At 41.7% G+C, this 15118-nt stretch overlaps 1 protein-coding gene across 1 annotated transcript; it reads left to right on the plus strand.

The window, feature by feature from the left end:
- Window positions 1-455: 455 nt before the first annotated feature.
- On the plus strand, window positions 456-14302 carry LOC139478115 (aquaporin AQPAe.a-like). Its single transcript, XM_071260430.1, has 3 exons — window positions 456-1053; window positions 7296-7376; window positions 12609-14302. The coding sequence occupies exons 1-3, from the start codon at window positions 499-501 to the stop codon at window positions 12894-12896; spliced, it is 924 nt and encodes a 307-aa protein (XP_071116531.1). The 5' UTR covers window positions 456-498; the 3' UTR covers window positions 12897-14302.
- The last annotated feature ends 816 nt before the right edge of the window (window positions 14303-15118 follow it).

Genomic DNA, 15118 nt, shown 5'->3' on the forward strand with positions numbered 1-15118 from the left:
CGCACCAGCACAAAGAGGGGGTGATAAAAGCTACGTACATTCAAAGTCTTGTTAGTGAACTGGAAGGAGAGTTTATAAGTAGGCTAACACAACCACCCTTCCCATGCCACATACAAAGACGCCGGCCTAATTATCACATTCACAATACAGATTTCCCCAGGAAATGCTATACGTGTAATTTCCTCTAATGTGAAGCTTGCTACAATTAGCGGCTCTGGCGTAATAGAAATCGGCTCGGACAATAACGATTATATCAAGATGATGCGGTGTTGACACCTGGCATTGTAGGACACATGTCGGGGACCCAGAATGCTGCACATCCCCCGCGCTGGGACGCTGGGCTGACATCTAGGCGGGAGGGAGGGAGGGAGGGAGAGAGAGAGGGGGGGCGCTTGAGAATTTGTTATGAAGCCTTGACGATTCAGCCAATGAGGAGACGGGACGGAAGACTATAAAGCATGACGTTACGCACACGACGCTACTCTGGCACGCTTGGTCATGAAGAACGGAATCATGCAGGAAAATTTCGAGGATTTGGTGAGCCCCAACTTATGGAGGGCGTTGGCTGCCGAGACATTCGGCACCCTGTTCGTCGTCCTTTTGGGGTGTGGGTCCTGGCTCAACTGGTCTGACCCCCATAATCCCACCGTTGTTCAGATCTCCCTAACTTTCGGTTTTGCCGTCGGGACGATGGTGTGGGCTTTCTTCCACATAAGTGGCGGCCACTTTAACCCTGCCGTCACCGCTGCCACCCTCGTCACCCGACGCGTCAGCATCGTCAGGGGGGTACTCTACATGATCGCTCAGTGCCTGGGTGGAATCCTAGGGGCGGGGATTCTGTATGGACTGACACCTACTAGCATGAGAGGGACCCTTGGTTCCACGGTGTTGAAGAACGGCGTCACCGCACCCCAAGGATTCGGGGTAGAGTTGATTATTACCTTTGTATTGGTGATCGCTGTGTTTGCCTCAAATGACGGGGTGAGGAAGGATCTCCGTGGCTCGGCCCCTCTCACCATTGGCTTGGCTGTCGCTGTGTGCCACTTGTTCGCCGTAAGTACAACTTTTTTAACGTCACTTCTGGAGAGAGTTCTTACATTTCAACCCATATTGCGTTTTACAAAAACTATTTTAAAACGGTGCTTGTGAATGATAATAAATAAAATATAGTTAACAAACATCATTTATTATTTCATTTCCTTATTACAACTATAAACAATTATGATAGCCACGATTCTGAATTTTTTCATAGACATTCAGTGCTGAAAGTAAAACTCTATAATATTTAAGTTTTACAGAATAATTAAAATTCTACTTGAGTTTTAATATATAATTCATTTTCATTTGTAAAATTATATGTCTGTCAGTTACGTTTTGGTAGTGGGAACTCGGTAATAGTACACTACTCATTTCTATATTATCCCCTTGTCAACCAATTAAGCGGTCCTTTTAATGTATGGTAGAAGGTGCAACACGTATCAAATCCGTTCACAGGATACATGTCGCCTCCATTACCATAGCATACACCCAAGCGGGTATTAATATATCATGTTCAAAGAGGTTGAGGCATCCGTAACATGTAGACTTATTTGTCAGAGGTTTAAGCTTTCCTTGATAAAGCGGAACTAACAAATACTGAGGGTGCATGTGGGATTTAACGCGGAAGTAACAAACTTTTAGTTACCCATGGCGGGAAAAGTTTATTTTTCTCACAGATACCAAGCTTTTTTAAAACGAAAATCATTGTATCGTCAACAATATTGACTCTTTCGTTAATCAGATTATACATGCAACGGATACGATTTTTTTTTGTAGATAAACAGCCCCATAGATTAACACGGGCTGCATTGTGTAAACAGACTATTGCCTCTCAAACGTCAGTGTATTTGGTCTTATGTTAGGTGAGGATTTGATACCTCTATGAAGTCAGGGGGTTCAAATGTAAATAGTGTTTTCCTGAAGTTATGAACGGTTAAAGTACACGCCCCTTGCCAAAACAATAGCATAAGTAGAACTATTTTTGTTATTTTCGGACTGAAAGTATGGTTCGTTAAGAGGCGCTCAAATCACATCCTGTTCTTCATTAGAAATGGGTGTCGACTTCTGGACAAATGAATAACTATCAAATATCGGGAAGATAAACTTCGACACGCCCAGTCAGCCATTGGGTGCAGCTGCCTCCTTGTCAACCCGTTTTCAAGATCTTGCAGCTTATCGCCGATTTTCAGCCATGTTTTACACAGTGACTTCAATGTCAAGATAGATTGGTAAAAAAAACACAGCAGCCCTTTCATTCGATTACATCAACCGGGGACGGGTCGAATTTCTATTTATGCGATAGGGAGTAGGTTTGAACGGGTCTGTCATAGATGAAAGATAGCTTTTGTATATGCGTGAATTGGGAGACAAAAAACGAAGGTGTCAGATTACTGACCGCACAATGTCAAGATTTTGCTACTTTAGCTGCCTTGGGTGAATTTGTAAACGTTCGCGTCGTCGGAAGCGCAAACTGGAGGGAAAATAAACAAAGTGGCGTCTCGGTTGTCGGTGGTTGTAAACATGTGGCGTTTGACAAGCGCCAGAGTAGGACCCGGATGTGGCTAACGTTGGACCAATGTGACGTCTGAACGTTACATCATCGTATGCCCCTGGTTTTAACGACGGCTTTGTGTGAGAATGGAGAGAGTTCCCGCGCCTATTTGATCACTAAGACTCCACAAGGGTCTGAAGTGGACCTTTCCGCCTTTTATGCGTTAATGAGATCAGAGTTGATTTCACAGCTAATTCCATGTGTTCAAAAGAAGCACCTTTTAATAAGAGCGCGCAATAGTTTGAAGTCAACTAATTGATTCAGAGCGTTCCCTTTAAAAGCGAATTTATATGAAAAATTAAAGTCTTTATTTTAGAACCATCTCGATTTAATGTTTACTGAGTTCGTGAATGATAAATCATATTCAGAATTTATTTTCTTAAACCATACTACTGTTTCAAAGACTAGTTACACAATGAATCACAATGAAACACTCTGATCTGTCAGTTCAATAATCGCGGACCCTCATTGGTCAGTTTCAAATCTCCATGGCGACATCTCTCTCCCGGGTAGTATCACTGACACTCCCGGGCGGCTTTGATCCCATCTCTGACTTCTGTCTGGGCCCGGAGAAACACTGAGGGGTGGGGTGAGGAGGGGAGGAATTCAGTGACGCGCGGGGGGGGGGGGGGGGGGGGGTAGGGTAGTGATCGAGAGCGGCCGCGGGAGGGTAGGGACGCTAGAAGTAGGTTAGGTGGTTGCACTGAGCACGCGATTGTGTACCCCCCTCCCCCCAACACCTGCCATGAATACCTCCTTCACGTGCGGCTTACGCCCGCGGGGGGAGGAACAATCTTGTGGGTGAATTAACAAAGCTGGCACCCATAAATCAAATACTTTTGTCTCTCAATCACTTATTCACGAAAGCGTAAAAGTTCCCCTTGTATTGATCCCGGTGTTCTGCTTGAGCGGATGGATTTTCTAGGTCAGACGAAAAAAATACTTACAAAAACACACAGGCCGTGGTCTAATGACATGGTATCTATTACAAAGATATCATTTTCAAACTTGTGTTTGAGGACCAAGATTTTTTTAATAAAAATTTCAAGGATGCTGCATCATCGCTATTCGTGGAAGATATATTTCAATCAGTCTTTGAAGATTGTGAAATATATTCTGTTAAAGCTTTTATAATATTAATCTTATTTCATTGTGTGTACTTTTTCAGCTGCTACTGTTACGTTAGAGTATCTCACAGTCACCCTGAACTTGTTTCTGTCAAGATTATCTATTTTCAGAGAATAAGCGTTATGCTACTACTACTACTACTACTACTACTACTACTACTACTACTACTACTACTACTACCACCACAATAACGACTACTACTTCCACAATAACGACAACTACTACCACAATAACGACTACTACTATTACAACTACTTCTACTACTACTACCACAATAACGACTACTACTATTACAACTACTTCTACTGCTACTACCGCTACAAAATCAGTCGTTACTACAACCAATACTCATTTTAAAATATATACATGAATTTGTAAATATTTCGTTAATACAATTTTTCAATAACGGATTTATTTTTATACGTGGTGTTTGATGTGAGATTTATAAAATCACTTTCCGAAAAATCAATTCATCAACAAACACCAAACAATGAAACCTCCTTGACAAAGACTCCTATCTTCTTTGTCCATCATTAATCTCACACCATTGTTTCCCATTCACTGAGTCACGTTCACTCTACAACCATGTTTTCCCTGCCACGCCCCCTTGACCCCTCAACCATGACCCCCAGACTCGAGTGGCGTACATTTCAAAATGTGGGCGTGAAACGAGATTCCTGGCTTCCTATCTAAATTAGATTTAGCTTCTGGCGACTGGAGTTTTCAATTGCACTTTGTGAGATAAGGCCGCGTTGTTTTCAAGGCCACAGAGGGCCCTTTGTTCCGTGTGAAGGAAATTTGGGGATTTTTGTTGTTATAAAAACATATGCTCAAATACTGAACTATTTTCGTTACATAGGGCATAGCTATATGGGAGACAGTCTACTTGACGACATTGGTATAAATAGTCCCTAATTACCATTTCCTGTTGTTAGTCGCCCTTTCACTGACCTTGCGGTTTGCACGATTTCCAAGCAAATATTGAAATATAATGATGGTTAATATTTTGATTACTGGGGGCTGTTGGGATAGCTCCGTATGGACGCGGTGAAGGTTTGCTGTGACTCTAATGAGCCCAAATCCTACGAGTGATCTTGCTTCTGTTGTGAAGTCATAGTTTACAATTGTTCTTCTCCAATGATGACGTCACATGCATTATCTGTTTGGAGTCTATTCTTTATGTACATCCCTTCATTTCATGACCACAACCTCATCCTTAGTGGCGTTCGTCACCACTCGCCCCTTTCCGTTACCTGAAAGAAGTATCGTTCCCCTATCGATGAAAGTTATGTGCGAAATTGCGACAAACCAATCAGAATGCGCGTATGACTTAAAGTACTTTGGTCAAAGAATCCCTCAGGAATAGTTTTTGCCTTTGCATATGTCTTGCATATACAAATATACCCAAGATACAGTTCAATGCGTTCAATCATATTGTATAATTCCAGATGTGTTTTAAATAGCTTTTGCAATATATATGAATCATTACACAACGAGTTGACAATAGTTTTAGCCATGCCCATTTGCGCTTAGACGGAACCCAGTCGCAAAAATTGGCAACGCAAACAAGTACCAATTTATTTCTGAATTAAAATATTCAATGTAATGTAATATAACAATACATTGTATTCCTAATTTGGACTTTTTGTTATTTTTTGTGTCTGCCTTTTTGAAATACAGATATATGAACTTACAACGCATAAGTCGATTTATAATGGTGCTAACATGTGGGTTTTTCATATTTGTCGTAAAGTACTTTACATATACAGTGAACTACGGTCATAACGAACTCAAAGGGACTACTAATTTTAGTTCGTAATAACCGTAGTTCGTTATAAGTACATATACAGCATGACTACAGCAAGTAGTCGGGACCAAAAAGTAAGTTCTTTATATCCGTCAGTTCGTTATAAGCGTATTCGTCATAACCGTATATTACTGTAACAATCTCCATAAGGATACAAGAAGATGTTTACTACCTCACAGTGATTTTTCAAGACATGCAATTGATTTCTCTGAAAAGATAGCCAACAATTTATTTGTTATCCCAAACACATTTTTCTGGCCTTCCGGCATACACTCTTCCTTTGTTGGTAAAACCAGGGCAATTCTTTTTCTGGAACAAATTCCTTTAAGCTAGTTCTTCCATTTGAAACATGGAACATATTAAATAAATTATAACACCACTTCTGTAACATGAATCCCTGCTATTCCTCAACAGGTTTGTTATGACAGTGTTGTGTTACACGCCCAATAGAACGGACTTACAAGAAACACCTGTTATAACACGTGTACAACCGATCACCACTTACGCCCATCGCTCAAACATAACATATCTACGCAAGCTACGGACCACTGTGTCAAAGATTAAGACCCGTATGAAAAACCAATTATCCTGAACGTGAAATCCTTAATGGCAATACCAGAGTAAGTTAGGACCATAAAAAGACGAAACGTTGCACCCGAGTTCATTATCGGAGACATGTGTTAACCGGCACTGCTGATATCCAATCGGAATGCCTGATAGTTTGTTAATGTAGAACCAGAGACGTAGGAATATTTCTGTGTCATTAAGCATAAGGTTACCTTTTCAATTCCATTCATATTTCCGGGTAATAAACATTGCCCTCAGTGGTATTGATAAACTAAATAAACATAATGGTCTGTGAAAAGCAATCTTGGTGTGGATCTTAATGTAAAATGGTAATGTTGGCGATACGCTTATACCACATATTTTATTCTCGATTGAACGCGGTGGGGTGAGCGTTATATCAGATTGACTTCTCGGTAGGGAGGATCGGTATCCGGAGATAGGAAAATAGGAATCCATTGAAGTTCCCTTCATAAATCATCCATTATCAAGTTTATGTGCTAACTTTACATTGGCACCCGCTGACGTCATCCCTTATTACACATGGTACTATATTTCCATGTTATTTTTGTCTTTTGTTGAACAGCGGTCTGTAAATAGTCAAGTCTTGAATAGACAATCCAGTGATTGACATCATGAGCATCGATCCATGCAATTGGGATACAATGATATGCATCAACCAAGTCAACGAGCCTGGCCACCCGATCCCGTTAGTCGTCTCTTGCGACAAGCAAAGTCGCCTTTTACGGGTAGCATGAATTGCTGAAGACCAATTCTAAACCGGGTCTTCGCGGGTTCCATTTTATTACCCTGGACCCTGGACCCGTTTATTACTACAGCTTACTTTCGAGTTCGATTCGAATAGCAAGACGCTAAAAATAGTTGTCCAATCAAATTGCTCTCATGAGCGAGAGAAATTCTGTGCATGGTTAGAGATAGAAGCGATTTAACTTTGGAAACGTTGGTGGCGTATATATCATGATGGAATGGTGATATAATACGCTAGACAATTAAGTATGACTGTTGTAGGCTGACTATAAACTATAAATAATTGCATTGTTATAACGAATCAGTGCACTATAAGCATCAGTAGCCAACATTTAACGAATTCGATTTAATCCTGTTATTTGGTTTGGTTTGGTTTGTTGTTTTAATAACATAATCGTGTTTATAACCTTTGAACTCATTGTAAGTTGTCTTTTCCAGATTCCCTTCACAAGCTCTGGTCTGAACCCTGCAAGGAGCTTTGGTCCTGCGGTAATCGTTGGCGGATGGGCTGATCACTGGGTATGTGTTTCTTTGTTGTATTACGCCGCACTAACCAAAATTTCAGCTGTATTTGTACATAATCGAGTCTGGACCAGGCAAACAATTGATTGATATTACACGCAACGATCCACGCCGTCGGGGCACGATGAAACACATTCAAACGATCCTGACCACTCTATCTACTTGGTCGCATCTTACGGACAGCATTAGTTGCTTGGAGCCCCGAAACCCGGAAACCTGGAATCTCTGGGGAAATCTATGAGTTCGGGTATGCAGACAAGAATGAGACTCGAACCCACGATAATAGGTTGTAGTGAGTGAGTGAGTGAGTTGGGTTTAACGCCGCTTTTAACAGTATTTCAGTTATATCACGGCGTGTCAGCTTCATGTGGGAGGAAAGCCCGAAGTGATGCAGGTCTTAGACGTTTACCACTGTGGTGAAACCCACGAGCACGGGTATGGTGCTGACAAACCTTGAAAAATAATCGGGTGGAACCGAGATTCGAACCCACAATCATATGTTTCTGGCGTGTTGCAACGCAACTCAGCACAGCGAATCGCGGCGCCTTATACGACTGTGCCAGCCGTGCCCTTCTAATAGGTTTTAGCACGCCTAAAGGACGCGACTGTGCACAGCCAATTGCGCCCCCAAGACAGCTAGGCTACCGGTCCCAGGTACATTCAGAATTCGTACCTCATCTTAGATGACATTCCGTACGATGCTCCCATTAACATGTTTATTATATCGTGTTTTTTAAATAGTAAATTAATCAAAAGGTAGCTTCGTCGGAAATCGGAAGTCTCAAAGCGACAGATGGAACATTAACTGCCTGCTTCTTCCGTCGACCCCTTGTTCCCGCATGCAATTATCCCAGATGAAGACGGGCATTCATCACCCTTTCTGTCTCTATTAACACCAGGTCAATTATGTCCACCATACCTGCAACACATCAATGCCACAGCGCTCTTCTCGGACAGGCCCCCCACCAGAACGTACATTTACATCTCCATCCTCATCTACTGCTGATGTTTATGTCTCTGTATACCGCACTGACGGTACTCACAAACATAATTAGCCTATGTTGTTTCATCTTGAAGGACCACCCCCTTCTGTTTCATATAGGAGGACCACCCCCTTTTTGTTTCATCTTGGACGACCCCCTTCCTCAACTCCTCCATGTTCTTCAACAAGAACTGCGAATGTATTTCATGCATTTTGAGAAAAGCACTTTTGGAATTTGTAATATGGCTGCAACGCAAGCATCTTGTACAATGGCCGATGACCTATATCCTACAAATGGAGACATCTGAATAACATTAGATATATGAGGCGGTGGGGTAGCCGAGTGGTTAAAGCGTTTGCTCGTCACACCCAACACTAGGGTTCGATTCCCAACATGGGTACAATTTGTGAAGCCCATTTATGGTGTCCCCATGCATGACAGTGATGTAATATTGCGGCATAAAACAATACTCACTCACTACATTAGATGTAAAATGACGCATGCCTGTTCACATCCCTGCACCACAACCTTACATCTCCCCTCCCATTTGCCTCCACCTCATCGCCCCCCCCCCCCCTCCCCCCCCCCCCCCCCCCCCCCCCCCCCTCAATATTTGCACTACATTATATCCCTGGGAAATGTTAAATTTCCTTGCCTGTCTCAAGCCCGGCTCCCCACCCTTGGGCGCGCCCGTACGTTAATATTTTTTGCCTTGCATCGACAAGCAAACAAGTAGTCCGGAATTTAATTACCAGTATCAATTTCATACACCGTTCCGCGTTTAGCTAGAGTAACGGCTCACTAAATCATTCTCAGCAAATTTTCCCGCCGAGCCACATAACTCCAACGACCTAGGAAAATTGTCGCACAATATTTGAACTGAGTACTCTGTCCACAGGCGCAAAAATGAAACAATGCCAGTATGTTCAGACGCTTTGTGCGGTGTTTCTCAAACACACTACGCCTAGTCATCCAGCGGATTTGGAAACAATGCTTGAACAAAAGATATGAGTTGAATATTATATTTCATGTTAGGCGAAAAAAATACTTTAGTTTCAGGTAAACGCCGACCCATTGTCTCACTCGGGAACCAAACGGTTTTATCACAGCTTGAGAAACGACTAAGAAACCCATACTTTACATTTGGCAACAGAATCGGATGTTGAAATACTTTACAACTAGCATCATATCTAAACATTATTAATTATTGAATTAAAAAAAATACCTACCTATACCGACCTATATATGTATGCAACATATTCATGCAACCTGGCAACTATTTAGTTTGGCCTTTACCACTCCGTTTTTCAGATAATCATGTTAATTTATGAAGCTGATTAGTACCAACTTTGTCTCAGGAAAAGGGAAGGTAGTCGGTCTTGAACAAGGTTTTTTCAACACGCGCCGCACATTTGATTGAACATTTCGAGGGTTTATATACTTGAATGGCATGAAATCAACTTCACGAATCGAAAGTTCTTTAATGAATGAATTTAAAGCTATTTAGTTTTATTAGCTTCCAAGCAAAAACCTCGATATAGAATATTCATTTATTCGACAATTTATACTGAGAACCCCGGTTATTCGGACAGTACAGTTTCTATGGAACCAATCCAGATTAACAAAATACCTGGATTAACAGAGTAATTTCCTTTGTACATATATTGCGCTCATTGGTTTAGGGTGCTCCTCGGCTAATGGGGTATGGGGGTGGGGTGTGCACCTGGGCTAACGGCGTGTAGGTTGGGGGTGTGCTCATGAACTTACGGGATCTAGTATAAATCTTTAAATGTGATTTAACCGTTAAAACAGAACTGGCAACCACACCTGTTTTACTAAACACTTAGTAGGCCCACGACACCATGGTTATCAGAGAATAGTCGTGAAGATGAGACAGAGAATATACTTAATAACTTGTCATACAATATACTTAATAACTTGAGGATTTGTCTTTTCTGGTCAAGTAACATGTTCACCTCATCTCGCGGCCTGACAAGTTGACATTTGCACTCATCGCTGCGCCAATCCTGAAGAAAGCAACTTTGCCACTTCACTCGACGATATAAACATGTTATTTGACAAGAAAGATACAAATATATATCTATAACATACATCTCACTACAAGAAGTAATTTCCGGTACATCACTGAATACGGAATCTTTGATGAAAGAAGAATGCGTTTGTCCAGTGGCATACTTTACAACGATTGAAAAACCCATAAACAAACTGGCGGAAAACCACGTGTTCTCGATAGAGTGAAGACAAGGGTAATCTAAACACACACACACGCACACGTGGGTATCCTTCGTACTACGTCATGCTACATTTCAGAAGCATTCGCGGACAAGTACACGACACTAGAACTGTCCCATAAAAGATAATCGTGAGTTACACTAGCACTGGAAACGAGGTCCATTATATGTGTGCGAATTACCAGCCAAGGCCATATGGGGTGGTCTTATCTTGTGGAGATAGGCGCCCTCCCGACCCCGGTAAACATACATTTCCGCTAGGGGGCGCTGACTACGAGCCGCATGTACTTACGCATGTTTTTGTCAGAAAGCATGGGTGTCTCGTGTTTACAAGATTGTACAACTGTTTAGATTTTCCTTTTGTCGAGTAAACTTAAAGCCAAGGTTAAGATTTTTGTTGATGTTGAAAGCGAACGCAAGGACAACTGGAGAATTTTATGCAGCCCTTTGAGCCGGTGATAAAACCCCGCCTTGGCGCATAAATTCCCAACATGTGTTGCGGGTCATGTCTTGTAAATTCGTGATAACAAGTAGATAGCCGATGCTGTTTTTCTGTTTTTGAAAAACAAACACACCCTTGTGAGTTTATTTCTCAGTGTCTAAATATTTTATAACATCTGGAGACCAAATTAAACATTCGTTTTTTTATTAATTTCCCGGACATTTTATTTTCTGTCTCAGCATTTCGCCCTCCATTCTCTCACACACTCAGGACGATTTATTAATTTCCTACATGTGAACGAAAAAGCTACACAACAAACACAAATATGACGAATTGTTTATACAGACATTCTGCACATATTTAATTGTGCTGACACAATACATGCATATGTCTAAAAGGTGTCATGTTTCAAAAGAATTCGAAATATATTATCTCAGAAAACACATTTTCGATTCAAAGTCTACCACCACCTTACGTACAGGAACCCGACGTCCGTGCCTCCGGTAGAATAAACATTGCCCCCTACACCTCACCCTTAAATCGTAGTGGAGAATTAGGTCTTATTACAAAATTCACATGCATATTACAAATTGGTTGCAGCGCTATCCACTCTGCGGCCCCGCAACATAATTCGAACATATCCTGAAGAATGAAGTAAGGGAGGATGAATATTTTGGGGATATCTTTTGTAGTAAAGACTGAGCACACAATTTCATTAAAACGCCCCCAAAATATTCACGATCTCTAACATTTTTTGTTCAGTAAAAATATATAATGAAGTCGTTAGTACGCCATCTTTAAATGAATTTAGAGTGAGTGAGTGAGTATGGTTGTACGCCGCTTTTAGCAATATTCAAGCAATATCATGGCGGGGAAAACCGGAAATGGGCTTCACACATTGTACATATGTCGGGAATCGAACCCGGATCTTCGGCGTGACGAGCGAACGCTTTAACCACTAGGCTACACGACCGCCCCGAATTTAGAAGCTGGAGTATCAGTGACGTAAAACGTGATGTGGTTTCTTTTCATTTATTTGGTTTCAGGTTTCAATGATACTCACACATGTATCCATACTTGAAACTAGTGTAAGTGGTTCCGTATGTCGAGACGCTGGTGTATTTCCTAAAGGAAGGCATCGAACGATTCACATAGGCTGGAAGACACGAGCACGTGCACTAAACACATAACAAAGGAATTCGTTTCTCCCACACATCAGTGGCACACATATCATTTTAAAAGCACGTGATTGGGCTGGAAAAAAAACTAAATTAAAAACCTAAATTTTGCACAATATAATATGCCTCTTTTTGGCAGTGAGAGCGCTTTGAATAAGCGCGCACCTGTTATCCCCTAATATAATATAATATAATATAATATAATATAATATAATATAATATAATATAATATAATATAATATAATATAATATAATATAATATAATATAATATAATATAATATAAAATATAATAAGCGCTAAATTGTTACCTTGAAATAATAATAGAATAAGTGTTATTACAATGTTAACTTATTCCTTGTGTATTTATTTCCAGATCTACTGGGTTGGGCCCATCGTAGGGGGCGTCGTCGCTGGTCTGTTGTACGAGTACGTCTTCTCTGCCGGTGCCACCGTCGCCCAGGCCAAGAAGTGCCTCCTCCGACACAAGCAGTCCTACACCCCTGCCCAGACGGAGGTGGACCCCATCATAGAGGCGGAAGAAGGCGCCAAGACTGAGCTCGTTGAAATGAACGACACACAGAACACTCAGAACTCTATCGAAGAAAAGGACGAGAAAATTGAAGAGAAAGTCAAATTGACGGAAGAGAACGAGAAAGAATAAACACCACGTCACGACTAGAACATTTTCAAATTTCTGAACTCCACACACTGGCGCTCTGTATTGTTTTGTATACCGTGTCCATGTCTGCGGTGGTGTGCGGAGTTCAAGTTCGTGTTACGTTGGAATAGGTCCAACTGCGCATGTGCGTACAAACACATTGGAACAAACGTTCATTTAGCGAATATTATCAAAACATGCTAGACCAACAAGGATTTGTTCCCGAATGCCGAATGTAACATTCACTGAAAAGACAAAATACAACCTTTTCTAAATTAATTAGAAAAATCAAAATTTTAAATGTTGTATTCTTATAAAATCTACCTCTTTGATATTGTCGATAAGGATATATCCCCGGGTGAGACTGTATCATGTATATAACAAATGCAATTACTTCGGTTAATGTATCTTCGAACGATTCATTGATCGGGCCCGAGTGTCTATAAAGACACAATCATCCCCAGTCATACTCGAACTGCTGACAAAAACCATGGCAGCATCTCTATGTCGTTTTACAATCAACACGCAGATAATGCGATTCCAAAGTATTTTCCTATTGGTTTATATATCACCACCTGTCTCTGGTTTTCTAGTCTTTTATATTTTTCGTTTTTGCAGTTTGCTCAAAAATAGTCGACTCTAGGTCCGTGTAGTTTAGCAGTTTCGTCGTCAATACTTCACAAGAATTGTATAGATTTCCTCCTTCACCCTTCTCTCTGCGGTGTAGTCGCTATTATTAGCTAGCCAATCAAGCCACGGCCTGGTTCCAAGGAGAACGAAACCGGCGAGTGCTCTGACCAATGAGCGCTCCGATTACATCGGCAATATTTCTCGTGCCACACGTGCTAGCTTGCGGCCATCTACTCAACACCTTGCCTCAAAATATCAGGCAACGGAAGGGTTCGCACGAAGTTCATGCACTGATTTATTGCACGCGAGTTTATGACACGACTAAACATAGACACACGTCACTATTACACCCCGGACGGTGTATTCACGGGTGATGGAGGAAAGTATAACAGCCCGTGAAGAATTAACGATGGAGTGTATCTGGATGGTGCTTCAGACCCCTCAGCGGATACCGGCCAGTATTGTTAGTGCTCAACCTTATATTTATCATGGCCCCGACGTGTACAATGTAATTCATTGTGCCGCCAAGAGACGTTGGAATTTCTTGGTTAGGGGTCGTTGAAATTCGACTGCATCAATAGTCACTGTCTTTGTACCATACACGTGTTATCATTAGAAGACGTTATCTAAACGTTTGTCGTAGAACCATCCCATAACTCAGATCTTCATGACGTCATTGTAGTGTTTTCAAATGAAAGTACCCCTAGTACGAGATCATATGTACGTAGTATGTTTTAGTTAGATTATGTACTCTTTTGTTATGTAATAAACAGGTAATTTGTAAACTGTGTTGAGTTTTTGAAGTATGGGCTGTGAATGAATGTTGTTTAACGCCGTCCACAATAAGGTGAGGTGAAATGGGGTTTAACGTCGCGTCCAAGAATATTGCACTTATATAGCGACGTGCATGCACGTGTTTGGCTGCTTGTACTAGTCCGGACGAATGCAGATTTTATAGTGCTAGCTCACTGAGATACCATGTTTGTTTATTTGTTTGTTGTTTAACGCCGCATTCAGCAATATCCCAGCTATCTGACGGCGGTCTGTAAATAATGTAGTCTGGACCAGACAATCCAGTGATGGACATCATGAGCATCGATCCACACAATTGGGATACGATGACATGCATCAACCAAGTCAGCGAGCCTGACCACCCGATCCCGTTATCGCCTCTTACCATACAAGCGTAGTCGCCTTTTACAGCAAGCGTGGGTTGCTGAAGGCCTATTCTAACCCCGATCTTCACGGGTCTGATGCATGAAGTAGCCTACGTTGCTATGAGCCTTGTCTAACCTGGTATCCCCACTGAGGTTTGTTTGTTTGTTGTTTAACGCTTCACTCAGCAATATTGCGGCTGTGTGACGACGGTCTGTAAAATAATCGAGTCTGACCCAGACAATCCAATGATAGACATCGTGAGCATCGATCCACGCAATTGGGATACGATGACATACATCAACCAAGTCACCGAGCGTGACCACCCGATCCCGTTAGTCGCCTCTTAAGACAAGCGTAGTCGCCTCTAACGGCAAGCATCTACCTGGACCTTCACGGCGCACGAAGACATGACATGTCACCAAGCTGATACCTGAATT

The sequence above is a fragment of the Haliotis cracherodii genome, unplaced genomic scaffold, assembly GCF_022045235.1.
Source record: "Haliotis cracherodii isolate W230 unplaced genomic scaffold, xgHalCrac1.p SCAF_39, whole genome shotgun sequence".
Classification (NCBI taxonomy): Eukaryota; Metazoa; Mollusca; class Gastropoda; order Lepetellida; family Haliotidae; genus Haliotis; species Haliotis cracherodii.